Source organism: Vitis riparia, chromosome 7 (genome assembly GCF_004353265.1).
Source record: "Vitis riparia cultivar Riparia Gloire de Montpellier isolate 1030 chromosome 7, EGFV_Vit.rip_1.0, whole genome shotgun sequence".
NCBI classification, from domain to species: domain Eukaryota; kingdom Viridiplantae; phylum Streptophyta; class Magnoliopsida; order Vitales; family Vitaceae; genus Vitis; species Vitis riparia.
The window spans coordinates 29620319-29645013 of NC_048437.1; the positions used below are offsets into that span (position 1 = coordinate 29620319).

Consider the following 24695-nt stretch of genomic DNA (forward strand, 5'->3'; position numbering starts at 1 on the left):
CTTTTCTTACTTTTTTGAAGAAATTATAGCATCATCTTCTGTTTCCTTTGATGGGTTGGTTGAAGCTTGCCTTGACACATCTCTTCTTCCTGTTAGAAAAGCTCCCTACACCCTGTTTAACATTAGCATCCTATCAGATTTGATTCTCCAAACCTTTTTCTAAGGGATTCATTATGTCTTCATCCTTGGTGAAGGACACATGTTGAGGGGACCCTCACTGGGATTTTTTCATGCCATTTGTGGGAATATTCCCATGTATAAAATAACCCTAAAATGCATGTGTATGTTCCTTTGGTAACACCTATGGAGGGAAGCCAATTTGAAGGTAGGGACCCAAGCTGCCTAACACTCACAATAGAGGGCAGTGGGGAGCCTAGGGCTATGGGGTATCCTGCCCTATCGGCAAGGCTTAGTGGGACTGTATATTTATATAGATGACTTTTCTGCGATTCCATAGCCCAGTGAGAAAATCAGTGTTGAAGAATTATTGGGCATCAGGGTGGTTCAGATGCCTAGCTCCCATGGTTTGGAACTAAGAGGCTATGTTGGTTTTTGTAGTTCTTAAAATAGTATGTACTATGCAGGTTGTTTGATTTTATACACTTCCAATATAATTGGAAAATTTTGAAAATATATCTCAAGATTCTTGTTTTAATATGTAGACTACAAATGATTATCAAATCCAAATAATTTTCCTTAAATTTCTTTGATCAATTTTGTTCAATAATTTTAACATTAAGATTATGTTTGATTTTTGAAAAATAGTGAGAAGAAAAATTTTCAAGAGAAATTATCTTTCTATATTTAGATCTTAAGAAAAGATGAGGATGATTTAGGGAAAATGTATTTTTTAACATTTAGATTACCATTAGTTTGAAAAACATTTTCTAATTTTACCTTCTATTTTCTTATTTTTGAAAATAGTTTTTTTTCTATTTTAATTTTTTTAAAATGTATTTAATTAAAAATAGTGAGATTGGTTTTTTAAAAATAAAATTATAAATTGTGATTAAGCAAAAAATACTGAAAATTAATAAATATAGTAAAACTTTATATAATATGCATACATATTATTCTAAAGAATAATGTTAGTGCATCTATATATATATATATTATTTTTATTATGTTCTTTATTTTATTGTTATTTTAAAATAATATAATTTTTTAATACAACAATATGCCCATTTATAATAAGTATAATCTAGTAAATAAAACATAATAGATAAATAGTATTTAAAATGATACATTTTTTCTTATCTAATTATTTTATTTATATTCATATTTCTTTTATATTTATCATATTAATATTATTTTTATATTATTGGTCTGTTCGATTATGTGTTTTCAACTTTTGAGAAAATTCTGATAACAATGAATTGATATTTTCATTTTTTGACTTAAGTTTCTAGAAAAAGGTAGTGTATAAACATATTTTCAAACTTGGTCATTGTTTGTGTGTTTCAAACTTGGAAATTTAATGCTCCATATTTTTTGGCCTTTTATTTTTTTAATAGAAATACCATCATTTTTTCTTGTTAAAATAACAATTTCTTTTAAAATTTACATGTACATATTTGAAATGGTAAATGATATATATACACTTTATATTAGCATAAGGGTTTTTCTCATTGAGTTTTGATGATTACAAAATAAATGTTAAACTTACAAATGATTTAAATCAAGTGAAGTTCTCAAATTTAGAAGAATTTTCAAAGAAAGCTCAATCACTGTGAAAATACACTAAAAGCATGGAATTTTGGATCCCTTGAAGACTAAGTGCTTAGGAAAATACTCTAAGATGGTTCTTATGGATGCAATTAGGGTTAAACATATTTATTTTTCATGCATTTCAAAGATTCTTTATATCATCCATACCTAAGCTTATAAAGGTTTTTATCTTTAAAATGGATGAATTTGCTTTTTACCTCAAAATCTTATGCTAAATTCTTTCAAAAATATCATATAAAAGCTTTAAAATAAATTGCTCAAACTATTGGAAAATTAGGATTTAGTTTAAAAGCTTTTTAGGTTGGTTTTAGCTTAACTGGTCAAGGATACCTTGAATCGATCGATTTGATTAGGGATTCAATTTAATTGGTTAGGCTTTCCCAATTGAGGACCAGTCAAACTTGCTTAATACATGTACAATAATATCCTATGGGAATGAGACAATGTGTCTCATTGAGTGATCTAAAAGACATATGATTATGAAATTTGTAATCATATTAATTCCTTAAGTATAATTTGATATATGCTTTTTATGAGTTAGAGTATATCAATTGACCGCATAATATGACAATCTATATAAGTCAATGATTAAAGAAGTAATCTTGATGGATTAGTAGAACTACCCTATTAGATTATAGACTTCAATTCATCGGGAGTCTGCATACAATATATAATAAGTTACAGACCTAGTAAGTGTTTAGTAAACCAACTTAATAACTTGATTTAAGTTATTAAGTAAATTAAGTATGTTTGGTAAAATAACTTAATGATATGATTTAAAGTCAAAAACATCTTTAAGTATTAAGTAAAAACAATTAACTTATTTTTAAGTTCACATCTTCATTTTAGTTTTTTATTTTCATTTGCCCTAATTATCTCCACAATTTCCTTTGCTATTCCACAATCTTCACTATTACAACCCTATTTTTCCTTAGTTATAATTTATGATGATAAATATGTTAATTTGATAATTTAAAATATGTTTTAAGTTAATTTTATCAAACAACCTTAATACTTAAAGTAAGAATAAGTAATAAATTTTAAGTTAATAATTTAAGTATAATTTAACTTAAAGTTAACTTAAGTTAGTAAGTAATAAGTATTAAGTTTTACTAAACACCCCTCTAAGCTTTAACTTGTAATTTCATATGATATAGGAGTGCAATTGATTCTCTTTAGTGTAGTATTGAGTTAGCTTTAGAATTAGATTATAAGGAAATCGATATTTTCCTATGAGTCCCAACGATATACTTGAGTTTTTGATTCATAAATGTGCATAAATGCATTTTGGTAAAAATATAAGGTTGTACTAGATTTTATATTAACTTTTTGGATTGCACTAATTAATTAATTAAAATTTAATGAGACTGATTAATCAATTAGGACCTAAATGGATTAGATTAGGTGACCCACACCCAGTTTAGGCTCAAGTCACTTAAATTCACAAGGAGCCCTATATAAACCCCTTTAGGGGTTAAGAATTCAAACTTTTGCCATTTTTTGTTTCCAAAAAGTTACCAATGAGAAATCCTAGTCAATATCAAGGAAAAAGAGAAAAACCCACAATTTTCTTGTGCTTAGACCCATGTGAGGAGAGATTGAGTGGAAGAACACGGGTGAGACGATTGCTACGACATTTTTCAACATTTTTATAAGCTTGGAAATTATCTAGGAACATTCAAATTGTAGGTAAGAATTTTAACATTTAGATCTAATATCTGTTTTGGTTTTTATAACTATAATATTCTACTGTGTTAAATCCATAGAAGCCTAAGATAGATGCATGCACGTATAGGTTCTAAGGCTAGGAAACAGAGCAATCCAAGATTCCTAGTAAAATCGACTTAAGTTGGTAAAAAACTTGAAAGGATTGTAATATCCATTGGAGCTGATGAATGCAAGTGTAAGAAGGTTGAAGACTTTTGGCTTTAAAAACTTAGTGATAACTAAAACCCTCACTTGGTTAGAAGATGAAGAAAAGTAGACGTAGGTGGATTATCGAACCATTATAAAAAGAGTTCGTTTTTCTCTTCTCTTTATTCTTTATTTTCTTGCTTTATTATTTGCTTGTTTTGTTACTTTAATTGTTTTTTTTTTTCAGAAAATTTTAATTGAAAAAAAATTGCATTATTACTTATCATTTTTAATTGATTTCCATTCTATTGAAGTACAAATTAACTACATAAGGGAGAAATGTGCATCCTAATTTTAGGTCTTAAGAAAAAATGAGGATGATTTAGGGAAATTGTATTTTTTTAACATTTAGATTGCCATTAGTTTGAAAAACGTGTTTAATTTTACCTCCTATTTTCTTTTTTGTGAAATAGTTTTTATTTTCTATTTTTTATTTTTTTTAAATGTATTTGACAATCGGTTCTTAAAAAATAAAAATTATAAAATTTTGATTAAGTAAAAAAAATTGAAAATTAATAAATATAGTAAAAAAATTCATATAATATACATAGATATTATTCTAAAGAATAATATTATTGCATATTTGATGATATATATATATATATATATATATATATATATATATATATATATATATATATAATTTTGATTAAGTAAAAAAAACTGAAAATTAATAAATATAGTCAAAACTTCATATAATATTCATAGATATTATTCTAAAGAATAATATTATTGCATATTTTCTTATATATATATATATATATATATATAATTGAATTGTATTTATTATTATTATTATTATTATATCTTTACTTTATTGTTATTTTAAAATAATATAATAAAATATTTAATAAATTAAACTATTATAATTTTTTTAATACAACAATATGCCCATTTTTAATAAGTATAATCTAAGAAATAAAACATAATACATAAATAGTATTTAAAATGATATATTATTTCTGATCTAATTTATTTATTTGTATTTATATTTCTTTTATATTTACCATATTAAAATTCTTTTTATATTATTGGCATGTTCATTTCTTTGTTTTCAACTTTTGAGAAAATTCTGATAACACTAAATTGACATTTTCATTTTTTGACTTAATTTTCTAGAAAAAGAAAGTGTATAAACATGTTTTCAAACTTGGTTTTTGTTTGCGTGTTTCAAACTTGGAAATTCAACGCTCCATATTTTTTGGCTTTTTTTTTTATAAAAATATATATATTTTTTTTTTGTTAAAATAGTCATTTCTTATAAAACTTACATGTAAATATTTAAAATGGCTATATATATATATACACCCACACTTTATATTTGTGTAAGGGTTTTTCTAATTGAGTTTTGATGATTATAAAATAAATGTTAAGTTTACCAATGGTTTCCATCAAGTGAAGTTTTCAAGATTAGAAGAATTTCCAAAGAAAGCTCAATTACTAAGAAAATACTCTAAAAGCATGAAGTTTTGGATCCTTTGAAGACTAAGTGCTTCGGAAAATACTCTAAGATGGTTTCCATCGATGCCATCAAGGTTAAACATATTTATTTTTCATGCATTTCAAAGATTCTTTATATCATCCATACCTAAGCTTCAAAAGGTTTTTATCTTTAAAATGGATTAATTTGCTTTTTACCTCAAAATCTTAGGCTAAATTCTTTCAAAAATATCATATAAAAGTTTTAAAATGAATTTCTCAAACTATTGGAATATTAGGATTTTGTTTAGAAGCTTTTTAGGTTGGTTTTTGCTTAACTGGTCAAGAGTACCCTGAACCAGTTGAATTGATTAGGGAAACAGTTCAACTGATTAGGCTTTCCCAATTGAGAACCAATCAAACTTGCTTAAAAATCTTCTCTATTTTTCCAGTAGCTTGTTAATGTTGGCAGAGCCTTTGACTCGACTAATCGAGGTTTGACCATACCTTAAAAAGACTAATGGTCACCTACCATGCATTAAATGCTTCAACGACTAATCAATTAGTCGATGACAATTTTTTATTGTTTTAGGTGTTTAAGATTGTTCTATATAAATTGAAGAGCTTTATTACATTAATTTGAAAAAACACTTACATCCTGTCTTTTAAAAACTCTTCATTTAAGTACATTAAATCCAAACTTACAAATGCTTTTAGTGCATCATTGAATTCCATCATAGTTTCACTTTGTATTGTTAGCCATCTTTGTACTAGGAGTGTGAGCATTAAAAATCTTTTTACTTATTCATTTTGGAGTGAAATATGTTGGGATAGAATCCTTAAAAGTAAGATATGATGTAACAAAGTTAAACACAAGTTTTCACTTTTTTATTCATCGTTTGCATCAATATTGATTTGATTATTCAAACTCATACTTGGATTGTACAAGGCTTGAATGCATTAGGAGTTGCATAAAAAATATATGTCATGAGTTCTTTGTAAGATAATAAGGAGTTCATAGTTGGTTCATGGATTTGGGCAATCTGGTAGAGATTGTAGTGCACAATCTCCTAATTGGAAGGATGCCTTGGCCGTCAAGATGAGTTTTTCATGGAGAGTGCCCTAGTGTGTATGAGATTACACATTGAACATGACTTACAGTGAATCATAATGTATGACTATCAGGTCGTCATGATTTACTAAGTTACTATATTGCATGAACTTTTAACCTTGAGAGGATATTGAGTTTGTATTAAATTTAATAAGAGACTTTAACCTATGAATGAGACCTTAATGTAGTCATATATCTTTACGGATTGGGTTACTATTGATGGAAGTTGCTAACAACATGAATACTCAATACATGCATCATAATATCCCATGGAAATGAAACAATGTGTCTCATTGGGTGATCTAAAAGACGTGATTATGAAAATTGTGGTCACATTAATTCTTTAAGTGAAATTTGACATATACTCTTTATGAGTCAGAGCATGTCAATTGATCACATAATAGAACAATCTATAACTTAAGGATTGAGGAGGTAATCTTGATGAATTAGTAGTATTACCCTGTTATATTATGAACACCAATTCATGGGGAATTTGTATATAATAAATAGTAAGTCATAGAGCTAGTGGGTGTTTGGTAAACCAACTTAATAAATTAAATTAAGTTATTAAGTAAATTAATTGTGTTTGGTAAAATAACTTAATGATGTGACTTAAAGTAAAAAATAACTTTAAGTAAAAACAAATAACTTATTTTTAAGTCTACATCTTTATTTTGTATTTTTACCCTCATATGCCCTAATTACCTCCACAATCTTTTTTGTTATTCCATCTTTTTTCCCCTACTTATAATTTATAATGATAAATATGTCAATTTGATATTTAGAATATAGTTTAAGTTAATTTTATTAAATAACCTTAATATTTAAGTAATAATAAGTAATAAATCTTAAGTTAACAACTTAAGTATTATTTAACTTAAAGTTAACTTAAGTATTTAAGTAATAAGTATTAAGTTTTATCAAACACCCCTCTAAGTTTTAACTTTTTGTAATTTCATAGGATATATGAGTGTAATTAATTCGCTTTAGTATAATATTGAGTTAGCTTTAGAATTAGATTTAAGGGAACCAGTATTTTTCTATGGGTCCTAGTGGTCCTCGCCTAAGCTCCTAATTCATGGAGATATATTTTATTTAAGGGATTTGGGTTTTTGATTCATAAGTGTGCATAAATGCATTTTTGTAAAAATGTAAGATTGTACTAGATTTTATGAATTAACTTTTTGGATTGAACTAATTAATTAATTAAAGTCTAATGAGGCTAATTAATTAATTGAAACCCAATGAGACTAATCAATCAATTAGGACATAAGTGGACTGGATTAGGTGATTCACACCCAATTTAGGCTCAAGTCACTTAAGTTCACAAAGAGTCCTATATAAACCCATTTAGGGACTAAGGATTCAAACTTTTGCCTTTGTTTTCCAAAAAGCTACCAGTGAGAAACACTAGTCAATCTCAAGGAAAACTTTTCTTGTGCCTAGACCCATGTGAGGAGAGATTGAGTGGAAGAACAAGGGATATATGAGTGCTACGACATTTTTCAACATCTTCATCAACTTAGAAATTATTTAGGAACATTCAAATTGCAGGTAAGAGTTTTAACCTTTAGATCTAATATCTATTTTGGTTTTTATAGTTATAATTTTCTACTGCGTTAGATCTAAAACAACTTAAAATAGATGCATGCACGTAAAAGCTCTAAGGTTAGGAAACAAAGCAATCCAAACTCCTTAGCAATATCAACTTAAGTTAGTAAAAAACTTGAAGGGATTGTAATATCCATTAGAACCAATGAATGCAAGTGTAAGAAGATTGAAGGATTTGACTTTAAAGTCTTAGTGATTAATGAAACCCTCATTTGATTAGAAGATGAACGAGAGTGGACATAGGCGGATTGCTGAACCATTTATAAAAAGAGATTGTTTTTCTCTTTTTTCTTTTTTATTTTCTTATTCTATTATTTGTTTGTTTTGATACTTTAATCATTCTTTTTCAAAAAAAATTAATTGAAAAAACAATGGGATTATTGCTTAACTAATCATTTTTCATTATTTTTATCATTTTTAATTGATTTCCATTCTATCCTAGTACCAACTACATAACGGAGAAAGGTGCATCCTAGTTTTAGCCTGAAAAGTGAGAAACGGAGAACATACCTTAATTTTGACACGTCAGACGAGGAAACGGAGAAACCAAAACGCAGCGGTGTAAGCTAATTATGAATTGCTTCGAACCGAAGCAATCTGCTGTGCACTTCATCCTCCGGCTTCTCTTCACCTAAAACTTTCGAGTCTCGCGGGACCCAGAGCGTAAAAACGACGCGGTTTTTCGTTCTCTTTGAAATGCAGGGTTTTGGAATCGAAGCTCCTCGGAACCCATCCAAAGCCACAGATTACTGTCTCTTCGATGACGAAATCGTACCAAATGAAGTGCTTGGTGAGTCTGTCTTGTTAAAGCTTTCAATTTTCTTTTCTTATCCTTTTTTCTGTTAATTTTGATTATGAGATTCATATTTGTGGATTTTTCCCTGAAATTTTTTATATTTTCACACACATAGAATTAAATCTATTCTTGAATGTGTGAGGATGATGGTAGTTTGATTCTTTCCTATCTACTAATTTGCTATCCAAAACCCAATTCTTAATACTCGGATTTTGGTGGATCTTGAGTCGCTCGGCCTTTTGCTGTATAAACCCTGGATTCAATTTCCAGTCGATACAGTGATGTTGTCAAGTATGACTATGGATTAGGTTTGAACAAAAAAATAAAAATAAAAAAAATAAAAAAAAATAAAAAACCGATCAATCCGAAGAAATCGAACGATTCAAGTTGTTTTAAAAAAAATAAAATAAAATAAAAATTATTGGGTTAACTTTTTATTTTTTATTTTTAAAATGCGGTTCTTTTAAATGGCGCGCTTCTTAATTTGGATTCTATGACAAATGTGAAGTGAAAATGTATACTATTCTAGAGTATAATGTGATAATACTGATCATTTGGATTTTATGACAAATATGAAAAGAAAATGTATGGACCAAACTTTGCCCCATGTCGAATTAATGAAACCGGTGTTAAGTTGAATCAGTTTGGTTCAATAAATGTATCAGTTTTAATTTGTTCCAATTTAATTAAAGCCAACCAATTTGGTTTAGTTCTCGGATTGGATAAAAACTAATGTAAACTGAAGGGTGCCCACCCACAATGTGGAGGTTGTTGATTTAAATTGTTCATGGTTTTGGTAACAATTGTATTAAAGAGAATGAGCTATGATGGCCTGTTCATTGAATTCAAAATGTGAATTTGTTGGATTCTAACGCAATTGAGGCTATAGAAGATTTGAAAGTGTTTTATTCTGTGAAATTGCTATATGTTTAAAGCATGTATTGGGAACTTAGTCTTGTTGAATTCTTTCCTAATTGCTGGGCTGTTTCTTAATATTCTTATTTCTTGTATTTGTTTGAAATTGATTAGTTTTATGTATACAAACTGGGAACTTGGCATCCCTTTTTTCCAAAAGGGACTAATGTGCTTATGGTTGTGATGGAATGGATATTATATTCTTGAAGTTTTGATAAGGCAAGTACTGTTGTGAATTAGGAACTTTGCTTCAGTATTTATGTGCATTGGTTAATTTCTGCTAGATTATTGGTTTGCAGGTGATTGTGGAAGGAAAATCATTACAATAGAGGTCGGATTGCTATTATCCTTCTATTGATCGACTTACAATAGAGGTTGGATTGCTATTATCCTTCTATTGATTGACTTACAGTTACAATAGAGTTTGGGTTGCTATTATCCTTCTATTGATTGACAATTGAGTTCATTCGTTTCCTATGCTTGGTCTCAGTTATTTATCTTGTTGATATTCACTATGAACATGATTTGTCAGTTATATCAAGAAATTTGTGTTTGCCATGTTCAAGATTCCCTTTCTAGAGCCAATGCATAGACGTTGTCTTGGGGAGTTGGCTCACTGTTTGATTCAGCTTTCCTGATCATCTGCTTGTGTAGATACTGGATTTAGGTTGTTCACCATATTTCCTTTACAATTTTAATGCATAATGCTATTATACTCATGGTTATAAATGTTTATTTGGTCTGTATTTCTATATAAGCTATTAAAAGTACTCCAATTATGCAGAATTAAATGTGTTCAAGGATGCTATTAAGGGTTTCTGTTTCTACATTTACATTTTTTCCTTGACATTAGTAGTCCAATCATGAAAGGAACCTAGATGATAACAGTAGGATAATCATTAGTTTGGTTTTAGAACTATAGAGTGGTTTTACAGAATCTTTTTCATTTAGGGTATTTGGTTTGCATTTTCAAGTTGGGCCCAAAAAAGAGTGAGTAATGAGGAAGGACTTTGACCCCAGTTTCTATGAAACAGCCATAAAAAATTAATATGTTGTGGTTTTTAAAACTATAGAGTGGTTTCATGGTAGCTTTTTCATTTAGGGTATCTGGCTTGATTTTCAGGTTGGGCCCATAAAAGCACTAATGAGGCAGGACTTTGACCTCAGTTTATATGAAACATTCATAAAAAGTTGATATACTTATCGGTTTTAAGACTATAGAGTGGTTTTACAATCATTCCCATAGCGTCCTCAGCGCTTTGTCATAAAATGCTACCAAAGGGATGAGTTCAAAAGTCTTCCTGGATCAAGTTATGAAAACTTCCCCTAGTCCCCATGCTGTCAAGTTTGTGATGCAGGAGCACCTAACAGGCTTACCAAAGCAAAGCCGGTCAGTCCTCTTTTTTGATTGATTCTGTTAATATCATTTTTGTTTGCCTATTAACAAAAGGCCAGCTAATAAGCTTATCTTTATCTCCAGAAATACATCTTTTAATTATCTTTTTGTTTAGTTTGCTGTCTTATGCTTAATTGAGCCTTTATAGATTGTATTTAGGCTCCTGGTCCTTTTAAGTAGCCCTTTGAGAATCATATAATACTTTATTATTTTATAATGTGTAAATGTTAGGATTATTAAGTTTAAGGAGTAATCAATAGCTGAGATTGTTAGGTGGCTGTTGCTCTGATATAAATACTCTTGTAATGAATTGTTTGCAGTTTTCACTTTTCAGTCATTGAATAGATTTAAAGAAAGTGTATAGACACTAGACTCTCTTTTATTAATTCCTAATTTCAGCTATGTCGCAATTCTCTGCTATACCCTCATATTTAATTGCTGGAAGGTTGTTTGTGGGTTGTAGATTTCACTCAATGCAGCAGCAGACAGCAAATCTGACCTGTTTTTTAATGTATTTAATGTATAATCCAAACCATGCATGCATCTACAATGAGATAAAACAATACACACTATGATACATCAGAAAAGACCTTAATGCAAGTTTGAGCCTCAAAATATGCTTGCCTACTCTCGATCTCTACACCCTAACTTAAGTCATAAGACAACCTCATGTTTTCATGCTCTATCAAGTTTTAGTTGTCATAGGCCTTGCCTGTTTTCCATGCACAGGTTGGTGGGTATATCTCAATGCTCCTCTGTTAAATACCAATCCTTCAGGTCCATCCATGCCCAGTGCATGAGCAAAGTTAGGCCTCTTTTTAGTGGCCAAAGCTTCATAATCTGGATGAATGCAGTACTCCATCCAGATTATGAAGCTTTGGCCACTAAAAGTAGGCCTAGCATTGCTTGCGTCATGCTCAGGGCCTCACCTTTTCACACAGCCCCTTCCAATCCTTCCGAATGCTTGTCCTGCCCACTTGAGGTAACTGAGGAATGGTTTGTCCGAAACAGGTATGAACTTCACAATCCAACCAATTGGCCATGATACAGCTGCAATTGCAATGCAAATTGCCCATTGCAACCCATTCAAATTCACTGTATCTGCAAATTTCTTTAGGAACTCCACCATCACAACCTGAAGAACAATTGTAAATCCCACAATCCCAAGAAACAACTTGTTCTTGTGAATGCCCTGGAATACATTCTGCTTCTCCAACTTCCTTGCATTGAACTCATTAAAAACTTGGCAAAGGACAAAAGTGTTGAAAATTAGAGTATCATTCACCTTCTCATCCACATTAAAGATGGACTCACCCTTGAACTGTAAGGTCAGGAGGACGGCTATTTGGTATAGAGCTTGAGCCAGAAGGTTCCTCCACATAACATTGGTTATGAGGGGTTCAGTGCGACCAACAGGTGGTCTCTGCATCAGTTCATTGGTGGGCCGATCTGTAGCAAGAGCCAAAGCTCCCAATGTGTCCATAATTAGGTTTACCCACAACAGTTGAACAGCTGTGAGGGGAACTTCGCCTGCAGAAACTGCTGAAATAAAGTTAATCACAAGAGCTGCAACATTCACGGTGAGTTGAAATTGGATGAATTTCTGGATATTGTTGTAAACACATCGACCCCACCTCAACACCGTGGCAACAGAAGTGAAATTGTCATCCAAGATAACAATATCCGAACTCTCCTTGGCCACCTCAGTACCTTGAATGCCCATGGAGAGTCCTATATCAGCTTCCTTTAAAGCAGGTGCATCATTTGTGCCATCCCCAGTAACTGCAACCACCTCACCTTTTTGCTTCAAGCACTGTACCATCAAAAGCTTGTCAAAGGGTGAGGACCTTGCCATCACACGAATTTTATCAATCTTCTGCATTCTCTCTTCGTGGGTGTAGTTTCGGAATTCGACCCCTTCTACCACTGCTCCCTTATGTTCTGTATCATCAGACCCAAGTATCCCACATTCTGTGGCTATAGCTTTAGCTGTGAAAATATTGTCCCCCGTGATCATTTTGATTTCCACTCCTGCAGATTTACAAATTTCCACGGCTCTCTTGACCCCTGGCCGACATGGGTCCTTGAGCCCAACTATCCCTAGCAAGGTTAATCCGTTTTCATTTAGCTTTTGGTGGGCCCTCCCATCATCATTGTATTCTATTTCCGCTTCTGAAATTTGCTTATAAGCAAAAGCAATGCACCGCAGGCTACTAGCTGCCATGCCTTGAATTATTTTCTCTAATTGCATCCTTGAATCTTCATCCATAGACTTGATAGTCCCACTAGTCTCGTAGTAATTTGAACACATTTGTAGTACCATCTCAGCAGCTCCTTTCCAGTGCACATGGATGGTATTATCGGCATTCTTCCTCATTGAAACCCCACTTCTTTTCTTTTCAGAATTGAAAGTTTCAACGTGGAGGATGCTATAAGTTTGCTTCAATTGCTCCACATCCATGCCCAATTCCTGGACAGCCCAAGAGAGAATTGCTTTCTCAGTTGGACTACCAGAAAACTCAAAGACAGCTCCTGAAGCAGGTCTGTAAACGCTACCCGTTGTATTTAACCCGACTCCTTGACGGAACAATTCAAGAATGGATGGAGTAAATGCATTAGAAGGAATTTCTCCCATCTCCTCTTGGCCAAGCCAAAACTTGGTCACTTTCATCTGATTCATTGTCAAGGTGCCCGTTTTATCGGTACAAATAATAGTAGCTGAGCCCATTGTTTCACAGGCTGAAAGTTTCCTAACCATTGCGTGATCAGCCATCATTCTTTTCATAGAGTAAGCTAGTGTGAGGGTTACAGCTAATGGCAAACCCTCAGGAATAGCCACTACAATAATGGTAACTGCAGCTGCTACAATATTCACAACTGAATTCAACACATCATTTATGTCTTTATCGCTACCATTATATTCCCTTTGCCCATTCTCATCTTTCGTATGCCCCGTAAAGTAACGTATCAATAAGACTACAAGAACTAGGAAAGCAACTGCAAGACCAACCTTTCCAATAGATGAGGTTAATTTGTCGAGCCTTGCTTGTAATGGGGTTCGTTCATTAGTATCACGCGATATTGAACTCATCATCTCGCCCCATGCAGTGTTCATCCCCACTGACGTCACGAGCATTCGACCATATCCATCTGCCACCTTTGAACCAGAAAACAGGAACGGGTTCCTCTCACGATCAACTTCCACATGGTCGCTCTCTCCCGTCATGCTCGACTCATCCACTTCCATGGAATGCCCTTCTAAGAACAGTCCATCAGCTGGTATTTGATCTCCAATATTTAGAAAGACCACATCTCCAACTACAATATCGAAAATAGAGATTTCTTGTCTTCTTCCATCTCTTGCAACATCAATTTTTATATTGTTACTAATCTTGGATAACTTGTCGAATTGTCTCTCCTGTCTGAAATTACTAAGTGCAGCTACAGAGATAACAAGGAAGACAGCCACAAATATACTTCCACCCTCGTACCAACCTTCCTGTGGCCCATGTTCTTTGATGCCGAAGCCAAGAGAAAGTGCAGCACAGACCAGCAATATGAGAATTGTGGTATCCTTGAAAGCATCCACAACAAAATAGAAGAGCCCTTTTGGGGGTGGCTTGTAATAAGTGTTGGAACCAAACTTGTCTCGTCGCCTGCGAACATCATCCTCGTTTCCCAGGATTCCATGCTGAGGGTCGATCAAAAGAGTGGCTGCGACACCTTCTACTCCTCCAAAACCCCGAAGAGCAATCAGGTCTTTCTCCTTCACCATCTCTGTAAGTTTTGTATTGATGTCAGGTAACGCATGGTTAGAGACTAAGTCAGGTGGGTGAGGTTTAGGGACTAAGTCGGGTAAATCAGGGTTAGGGACAATGTCGCTTTGATCATCATGATGATAGGAAGTGGGTGGCTGGATATCAACAGTTAAATGAGAGTGCAGTAAAGCAGTACTGGTGGCCTTTTGCCTCATTACATTCTGTTTGGAGAGAGAAAGCAGGACCCGGAAAGAGCAGATGGCAACATAGGCAACCCGCCACCTCTTTTGGGCTTTGGTGAATGTGGCAGCGCTCACATTGAGGATGATTGTGCCACAATCATAATGCGGAAAATAGCTGCCTGTGATTGTGGTGGACATGTTTTTGAAGAGAAAGAGAAAGGAGCGGAGGGATAGGTGATAGAGGAAGGTGGGTGGAGAAAAATAAGTTAAGTTGACTGAAAGAATTTCATTCTGATTGCTAAGCCCGTGCCTGCTTCTTATAAGCCACAACTTAGGCGGTGAGGAAGCTTGGTGGTAGATTCCCACTTCGTAACAACTGGGTATAGGCTAGCCTGGTGTGAATCCCAATCTACCAACCCAATTAACTTGTCACAGCCTTTTTGACAGAGAATCCGTGCCTACCCTCAAATAAATTAGCTCCCGCATGCCAGCTTTCTACCGTCCATATCCTAAATTGATTACTCACACCCCAATCAACATTGAAATAGTTTGTCTGAATCAAAGGTGTTTGCATAAGTTAGTTTTAGTCGGCAAGTAACTGGCTCTCCCCAGAACATGGGAGACGCGGTTTCCCCTTGTGCCGACTTACGTCGGTTATACATATACAATGAGTCATGAAAACAACGTATTGCAGTATCACTGTACCACTTTTAAGCCTGTGGTAAAACATATCCTCTCGCCTTTACCCTCATAATAGTCCTTTTCTCTTTTGATATATCTTTATTTAACAGTTCAAATTAAGTCATATATTTCAGCGCCTCAAATACAAAGTTCATGTGACACTGATTCAATATCTTAGAATATTTACACCCGTGTTCACAACTTTACCCAAAGACTGTTTTTGATTCGTGTGCTGCAAGACACATTGCCTCGTTTTTCTTGTTCCTTGGGCGAAAGATTAAAAAATGGGTAAATAGGCAAGTGGCAAGGGAGTTGAACGTCTGTGTCAGTACGCGCCCCCCGGTCTAGAACGTCCGGCCAACGTTGCGTCAGTGGCGGGGCCATTTTAAATGGCGGAAAGCATGTGACGACGACTATAAGGACAGAGTCTTCCTGGCATGGCGCCTCATGGTTTTTTAAACCAAATTTGATTTTTTTTTAGTTTCAAGTGTCGTGTTCCGCACTTTATACAGGGAACAGGATAAAAGAAAGACTCCACGCCCCGTCAATGCTCCTTTAGTGCCCACGTTCCCCCACGTTACCGCCGGCGAGGAAAGCAACAACAAAGAAAAAGATGCGAGGTTTAAGGTAAAAAAATAGAAATAAAAATAAGGTATGAAACAACGAAACCGTTACCCTTTGCTACTACGTGATCATTTATAATTGGGCACTGAAAAAAAAAATCAGTATTATGAAAAGCGCCGATTGCCCCTCATTTCAAAACATCTACAAATAAGATCTTTTACGAACTATAAAATAATTGGACCCAATAAAAAGCTTCAAAGTCTCATAAATCAGTCAATGATTTGGCCTCTTGGGCCATTATTTTGTACTACAATTTCCTCCATTTTCTAGGCATGTGAAGTTGTTGGTTCCATTTAAGGACAAATGGAAAAGACATTTCACAGACACAGACAAACAGACATAATTGAAAGGCCGAAAGTATTAATGATGCACAACTGGGAAAGATAAAAAGTCTCTATCAGCTATGAAACTTCCGAGTAACTGCCCTCAATTCATATACAACGATTTCGGCCCAAACACGTCATTTTCCCACCACCCGGTCAAACAAGTAACCTTTTGTTTAAAAATCAAATTTTTGGTGTTTGATTGAGACTGCTATTCTATCGTTGTTGCCTTGTTGGTGAAGACTTGGTCTTTAAAAAAATCATATGAAGTCGGTGGATAACTTTTGATTTTTTTAGCTTTCATTTTAAAATAATTTATTATTGAATTGAACCTAAAATCAAGTCTTCGCTTTTTATTTCAACAAAATCATAAAATCAATCCCATAGAAATAAAATTTCTTGTTATATTATTAATTATTTAAATAGATATTTTGCATACGAACTTAATAATTTAATCATTTAATGACAAATGCATCTCTTTAACTAATTTTAGTTATATTTAATTTTTTTTATATGTTTTTTATCAAAAAAAAAAATTATTTTCTTTTACTTATGTTCAGTTTAGAGAAAGTATTAAAAAAATATTAAGAAATGCAATTTTTTCATACTTGGTTTCACTAAAAAAAAAAAAAAACGAAAAAACATATATATAATATAATTAAATTAATTAAAATTTTATATAATATAAAAAATAAGTAAAATAAATTTATATATATATATATATATATATATATATATATATATATATATATATATATAATTTATTAATTTTAAATCTAATTTTTTATTAGTCTTATTTTTTTCTTTCCTCCTACTTTCTTTTATCTTCTTTCTCCCACCTTTTTCCTAACCAAACATAATCTATCTTCTCTTTTTTTTATTGTTTTTTTCCTTCCTCATACTCTCTGAAACCAAACATAATCTTAAAGTCAGGCATCTCCCGCGATAGTCAAATTAATGCACTAAATGCTTTAACTAAATTTCTAAAGTTTTGGTAAACAGCCAACCACCACTGCACACGGAATTTCGCTTAAATCATACTGTTTTCAGACTCAAACCTCTGTGATTTCAAACAATAGTTCCAACTTCCAATGGAAAAAAGGTTGGTACTTTGGGAAAATACTTGACGTCAGAATCCACGAAAAAACGGGGAGTGAGGTAGAATAAGATTGATACTTGCTGGAGTTTCTTTGATGGGGATAATGGCCTTTGACTATTGGGAAGATGATGATGTAGTAGTGGGCTGGAAGGATCACGATGGAGGTTGAAGAGGAAACACATTGGAATTTTCTACTCTTTTCAAGCTCATGGAGCTCCACGATCTGTCTGTAATCGGCCTCTACTCCTAATCCATTATCAACTCTTTTTTTTATACAACTTGCGTCGTGTTTTGGGTTGTTAGGAAAACTGGTTCCAAATCCATTGGAGCGTAGGATTTGAAACCTGAAAGCGATTGTGTAAGTGGATAGGATTAAAGAGAGATGATGAATGGAATGAACACTTGAACGAGTCTTCAACTGTTTTTGGGTCAACCAAGGGCATTTAAAGATCAGTCCTACCTCATGAATCTTTTTCACCCCTTGATTTGTGTCTATTTTTGATGATTGAGAATTTGAGCCTATGTTTGATTCTTGGAAAATTCCCTGAAACTAAGGGAAAAAAAAAATAATAATTATAATCAATAAATTATTTTATATACTTTTCAAAAATTATTTCACTTATTTTACTTTATGATTAAATAATTTTTTAATATATAAATTTTTAACTAATTTTAATTATATATACATAATTTTTCAATATAAAACCAAATATATAAATACTATTTTCTTTAACATTTTTTTTTCTTTTCATAACATTTTCCATGAACCGCTCATAGTATGAAGGTATGGGGTTGTTCAAGATCAAGAATGAAAATATCGATAATCATATATCGATACTTCGATTTCGAATATATATGAACGAATATTTTAACAAAAATATCGATGAATCTAAAATTGATAAAAAAAAATTATGAAAATGTAAAAAAAAAAAAAAAACATATATATATATATATATATATATATATATATATATATATATATATATAACCTCTTAAAAATGAAATTAGAAGTATAATAAACATTTTAAAGTTATTTTATTGAAGAAATTGATATATGTATAATATAATTTATCATATTTGATAATAATATCGTGCATATCGATAAAAAAAACATGAATTTTATAGATGTACTTATTATTAAATTACATCAAATATATATTCCACAATAATATTGTGATATTTGATTATAATATGTCTAATTTTATAATATATTTACTATAAAAATTATGATTCATTTAATTTAACTGTATTAAATGATATAAAATAACAGATGATATATGCAAATAATTTTTTAATATTTAATTAATATATTAATGATATTTACAACACTACAAAGAAAATTATCATGACAATGTTTAAATTTTCGTCCTTATTCAAGACAACCATGATTTTGGGGGCGACAGATGAAGATGTGTGACATGCCCCAAACTTAGGCGTTAGGTCAAAGTTTGTGTTAGGCCTCGTGCCAAACATGTTGAGTTTGGGTTGGCCAAAACTTGGCCCAACCCACCAAATACTGTGGATGTAAGCCTGTAACCAACAACCCCATGTTCAAAGTTCAAACCCAACATTTCTAGAGAGAGATTTTGACAAAGAGTGTGTTGATTCCCAAGGAATGAGAAATATGTTGACCCATAAACACCTGTTGAAGAGGTTTCCAAACCAGCTAACCAAGTAATCAATCTCCGACTGGGATTGGACTCATTGGAATGCTACTCCTTAACCAAAGCCTCATCCTAAGTAAACTAAAAGTAAAAGCCCGTTTGGGAGAGCGATTTGAAAAGAAGCTAAAAGCATAATGCTTGATGCCTCTTTCTTACAAAATACAATCAATTAATAAGTTATTCTTCCAAAAATAAAGCTATCCAAACAAAAGCGATACTAATAAAATTCTCCGGATAAAATTACTTTAACCACAATCACTCCCAATCAAGCTCTAAAAAACATAAATAAGTTTATCAATCCGAAACAGAAAACAAGTTATTTTCAAATAACATCTTTTAATTATTTTCATTTATATTTACTTATTTTAAGAGGACTGTTTAGAAAAATAATTATACAAATTCGAAGAATAATTTAAAAATAAAATTAAGCTCTACATATAAAAGTTATTTTTTAAAGCATATTTAAAAACATAAAAAACATGTTAAAAATATTTCAACTTCCCAAACATACTTTTGTTCTATAAAATATCAAAAAACAATTTTCAAAAACGGTTTTTTTAAATAATTATTTTTTAAATCAACTCTCAAAATACAAGTGAAAACAATTAAAAGGTGTTATCTAAAAATACTTTGATTTTAAGAACAAAAAATTGTTTTTTATTTTTTGGTTGTTAAATATGTTTTCCTATTTTTTTGTTTTGGAAACATAAAACTGTCCTTAAAAAATAGTTGCTAAATAGGAACTTAGATTCTAATGCACCTCTGCCCAAGCTCAACCAAAAATATATAGGTGTTGGTTAACGCTTTCAAAAACACTTACAAAAAATCAGTTTTTAAAAATTGTTTGTAAAAATCATTTTTATTTATTTTCAAGAATAAGAATGTGTTTGACAATGATTTTAAAAAACGTTTCTATTATTAAATGCGCTTCTTAGAATCACCACCAAATAGGCTCTAAGAGTGTATATAATAATGATTCAAACATGTTCTAAAAGTGTATATGATAGTGATTCTAAGAAACGTTACTAAAAGTGCGTTTGACAATGATTCTAAGAAACGTTTCTAATCTTTTTAATATTTGAAAATTTTTATTTTTCAAGTATTAAAAAAAATTAAAAACACTTCTTATAATCATTACCAAACACACTTTAATATTTCTAATACTTGAAAAAAAAAAAAAATTGAAACGCTTCTTAAAATTACTGTCAAAAGAGAATTTAAAATTAGGTTTGAAAAATACTATACAGTTGTACAAATTTGAAACGCTTCCTAAAATCACTGTAAAGAGAAATTAAAATAAGGTTTGAAAAATACTATACAGTTGTACGGATGTAAAAGTTGTTTGCCTATTTTTCATGTTACCAATTGTTTCTCAACATTTTCTACACAAAATAGATAAAAATAAATAACTGAACAACTGAAAGCACCTTGAATTCGTTCTAAAAAGAGCAGATTTTCAAAATAACCGTTTTCAATCCAAAATTTGTCCATTGTGTTTTTGAAATTAGAAAACTGTTTTATATTCTAAAGAAAGGAACACAGTTTTTAAGAACAGTTCCAAATCACCCATATTCTCATATTTCTTTTTTATCAATTGTATGTCATCAAATTTGACTAAGGTAATGCAACCCTAAAAGAATGCCTATTTGGTTAGAAGACACATACAAAATTTCAATGATAGGCTCTCAAAATAAAAAATAAGCACCAAACTCAAGTAAGCAATACTAAAATTAATGAAAGGGCTACAGCATAAATTGTAGGAGAGAAATCATACCTTACATCCTCTTCCAACATTCTAGCAATCTGTCATCCTTCCTCAAGCTGATCTCAGTCCAAAAATTCACCAATCTTCAAGGCCTCAAACCAGCCACAACCCTAAAAGAATGCCTATTTGGTTAGAACATACAAAATTTCAATGATAGGCTCTCAAAATAAAAAATAAGCACCAAACTCAAGAAAGCAATACTAAAATTAATGGAAAGCCTATAGCATAAATTGTAGGAGAGAAATCATACCTTACATTCTCTTCCAATATTCTAGCAATCTATCATCCTTCCTCAAGCTGATCTCAGTCCAAAAATTCACCAATCTTCAAGGATCAAACCAGCCACAAAATCATTATTTCCAACTCCTTAAGCCAAGAAATGGCAAGCTCTACCTCATCCCAAGGAGTCCCACAATGCTATACTAATGGGGTTTTGCCAAATTTCTATATTTAAGATTCTATCAAAGGGATGGAGCTGTTCAAACTGCATATCCAGTCGTCCAATATCGATAAGTCTGGTTGTTTTCTTTTCTATTTTGATGCTAATTTCAGAAGAAAACTTCATGAAAGATGCCAAAAACTTCAACACCTCTGAGTTTAAGAGACCAACAAGCCCTAGTTCATCAATTCTTCAGGCATAAAACCAGCTTTGAAACCATTCTCATGAACTGATTCTTGTACCAGACAACCCAAATGCCAAATCCATGTCTTCCTCAACATTCTTTCAACCCAAATTTTAATAGTTTGAACCCATTGCAAAATTACATATGCCCCACTTCTCAATACTTCAGACCTTGACCCATTGCCATTGATCCCATTGGAAGAATTCTCAGCATTCAAAGTATTAGTATTACAGCCTACCAAATCACTTCCTCTATGATTTGCCACCCCAACCATACATTTCCAAGAATCCCACTTAAAAATAAATCTCACAATCTATCCAACAAAACCCAATAATCAACTATGAAATCCCTTTCTTCATCACCTTCCTTTCACTCACCCATCCACAATGCCCCCAAACCAGCCAAAGCAATCATTCTTCTCCACTTCTTGACCCCAAAAAAATAAAGGAACAAGAAAGAAAGAAAAAAAAACCCAATGCCACAGAACCCATTAGAGGAATTCTCAGCATTCACAGCACTAGTATCACAGCCAACTACTAGATCACTTCCTCTATAATTTGTCACCTCAACCATGCAGTTCCAAGAACCCCACTTAAAACTAAACCTCATAATCCCATCCAACAAAACCCAATAATCAACTATGAAATCCCTTTCTTCATCACCTTCCTTTCACTCACCTATCCTCAATACCCCCAAACCAGCCAAAGCAATCATTCTTCTCCACTTCTTGACCCCAAAAAAATAAAGGAACGAGAAAGAAAGAAAAAAAAACCCAATGGCACAGAACCCATTAGACACAGCACCAGTATAACAGCCAACTAGATCATTTCCTCTATAATTTGCCACCCCAACCATACAGTTCCAACAACCCCACTTAAAACTAAACCTCATAATCCCATCCAACAAAACCCAATAATCAACTATGAAATCCCTTTCTTCATCACCTTCCTTTCACTCACCAATCCCCAATGCCCCCCAACCAGCTAAAAGGAATCATTCTTTTCTACTCCTTGAACACACCCGCCCCCACCCCCTTCTCAGCTTTCACAGCCTACTAAATCACTTCCTCTATAATTTTTCATTCCAACTGTACGAGTCCTTAAAACCCAGTAATGAACTCTGAAATCCCCTTTCTTCATCACCTTCTTTTCATTCACCAATCCCCAATGCCCCCAAACCAGCTGAAAGAAATCATTCTTCTCTACTTCTTGACCCCCACAAAAAACCAAAAAATGAAAAATATCAAATGCCACAGAACCCATGTTCCATTACCAACAATTCACCTCAAACAAAAATCCAAAACGCCACAAAACCCTTGTTCTTTCCCAACAATTCACCTCAAACACAAGGAATTTTCAACATTTTGAGTATCTAGTAAATCACTTCCCCTGTAGTTGGTCTCTCCAAGTTTGCATTTCGACAAAACCCAAGACCCCAAATTCTCCAATCCAATTGAATTTCTTCTCCCACCCATGGAAGCCCAAAAAATCAACTCCACTGCTTCCCTCTTCTTCTTCCTCGTCAAATCCCTCCCATTCACCGCAATTCTCGCATCTCTGAACGGACCCAAACACTTGTCCTTAGCAAACTTCACACACTTCTCCTTGGAAGCCGCAACACAGGCCGCCATTTCACGCTCTTCGCACTCTTCCCTCTCCGCCAGGCTCGGAGGGCTTCGGCCAATCAGAGCCCACCACCAGGGCGGTCCACACTTGCTCGATGCGCTGACGGCACACCCGATCCTTGCTCCGGCCTCGCACTGCTCGATGATTTTGGATTCGCAGGCTTTGAAGGCGGATCTCCAGGCTCGAGAGTCTCGGAATGCAAGAACGAACGGACCTGCCGATGGGTCGTCGGACGGACTGGCCGGAACCGGTCCGCGGAGCAAGGGAACCGGGCAGTCGAAGGGGGTTATGGTAGCGGATGGTGAGTAATCTGAGAGGTCTGTTGGAGTCGTCATTTTTGTGAATTTTACGGCTTTCAGTTCACATGGAAGGGAATCTCTTTGAGGGAGATTTGGGCTTTTGTGGGCCGGATTTGGGCCTATTTGGGCCAAGATTCTTGGGCTAGGGTAAGACGAGGGTTGTCTAATGGGAAAGTTTATCTTTTATTCTATGCATGTGAGAAAGAAAAAAAATGAAAAAGAATTTAACTAAATTATTTTTTATTTAATTATACATGTAATTGGGTGGGGTAGAGAAATATCCAAACCCGACTCACGTCCAAAAAAATATATATATATTTTCGTACTTATCCTTAACTAGTTTATACTTTTCTTATTTTTCAAACTTGTCCAACTTGGTATAGCCCCAAAAAATATATATCTCATTGTCACCATATAGTTGAATTGAGACGCTTGATCAAAGTTTCTAATTTATTAAAACTCTTATGTTGATATATACTAATTTGAGAATAACCAGCAATAGTCATGTTTTTTATATAATATTATGAATTGTTGATGATACTGACTTTTACATATTCATTCTTTTTTTATATATAGAAAAAAGAGTAATGAAATTGATAAATCGTATAATAAGATTTATTTTGATCCAAAACCCTCCGATATTCTAATTGATGGTTTCAATCCTAATGTGGGCTTCAATCCTAATCCTAGTATGATCCCATGTGAATCTTTATTCATGGTCCTTTTACCAATTTTTATCATAGGCAAGTTAATGACACTTTGAAAATAGTTGAATTTAATTTATATAACCATTAAATTTTATAATTATAACACATTAGCATAAGTTATGATCCAATTAGTTGGACTTGAGGCATATTTTTTGTTCAATGGTGGATTGATTATTAGTCAACAACTTGAATTGGTTCCTAATTTTCATTAATATATTAATTAATTTTTATTAGATATACATACATTACTTTGTAACATTCCTTCTTATTTGAGTAATAGATTCTTTTGAATAAGCTCGATAAAATGGCTACATAAAAAACTATAGAATATCTTTTTTTTTTTTAAAAAAAAAAAGGTAAATTGAGATGGAATAAAATAATCAAATGGTAGATTTAATTTTTTAAAATGGGCATGATGGATGGAAGTATGATAAATTTGGGGATGTCATCACCTA

General features: G+C 32.5%; 2 protein-coding genes and 1 long non-coding RNA gene across 4 annotated transcripts; 1 reads left to right on the forward strand and 2 right to left on the reverse strand.

The window, feature by feature from the left end:
- Positions 1-8250: 8250 nt before the first annotated feature.
- LOC117918527 lies at positions 8251-11284 on the forward strand. 2 transcript variants are annotated; one of them, XR_004651881.1, is made up of 3 exons: positions 8251-8573; positions 9794-9868; positions 10618-11284. It is a non-coding gene; the product is annotated as an uncharacterized LOC117918527 (long non-coding RNA). The 2 variants fall into 2 exon arrangements; XR_004651880.1 differs by lacking the exon at positions 10618-11284 and having other exon boundaries at positions 8266-8573; positions 9794-10482.
- A 90-nt stretch (positions 11285-11374) lies between these two features.
- On the reverse strand, positions 11375-15325 carry LOC117918525 (calcium-transporting ATPase 12, plasma membrane-type). The gene is made up of 2 exons (XM_034835245.1): positions 11792-15325; positions 11375-11722 (listed from the first exon to the last, which is right to left on the reverse strand). Exon 1 carries the CDS (start codon positions 15026-15028, stop codon positions 11816-11818), a length of 3213 nt encoding a protein of 1070 aa, XP_034691136.1. The 5' UTR covers positions 15029-15325; the 3' UTR covers positions 11375-11722; positions 11792-11815.
- Positions 15326-15571: 246 nt separating this feature from the next.
- On the reverse strand, positions 15572-23613 carry LOC117918526. Its single transcript, XM_034835246.1, has 3 exons — positions 21237-23613; positions 20996-21096; positions 15572-16064 (listed from the first exon to the last, which is right to left on the reverse strand). The coding sequence occupies exon 1, from the start codon at positions 23567-23569 to the stop codon at positions 22943-22945; it is 627 nt and encodes a 208-aa protein (XP_034691137.1). The 5' UTR covers positions 23570-23613; the 3' UTR covers positions 15572-16064; positions 20996-21096; positions 21237-22942.
- Positions 23614-24695: the final 1082 nt, after the last annotated feature.

Coding starts and splice junctions, on each gene's coding strand:
- LOC117918525 (XM_034835245.1), bottom strand. CDS start 15,028: ATGTCCACCACAATCACAGGCAGCTATTTTCCGCATTATGATTGTGGC.
- LOC117918526 (XM_034835246.1), bottom strand. CDS start 23,569: ATGACGACTCCAACAGACCTCTCAGATTACTCACCATCCGCTACCATA.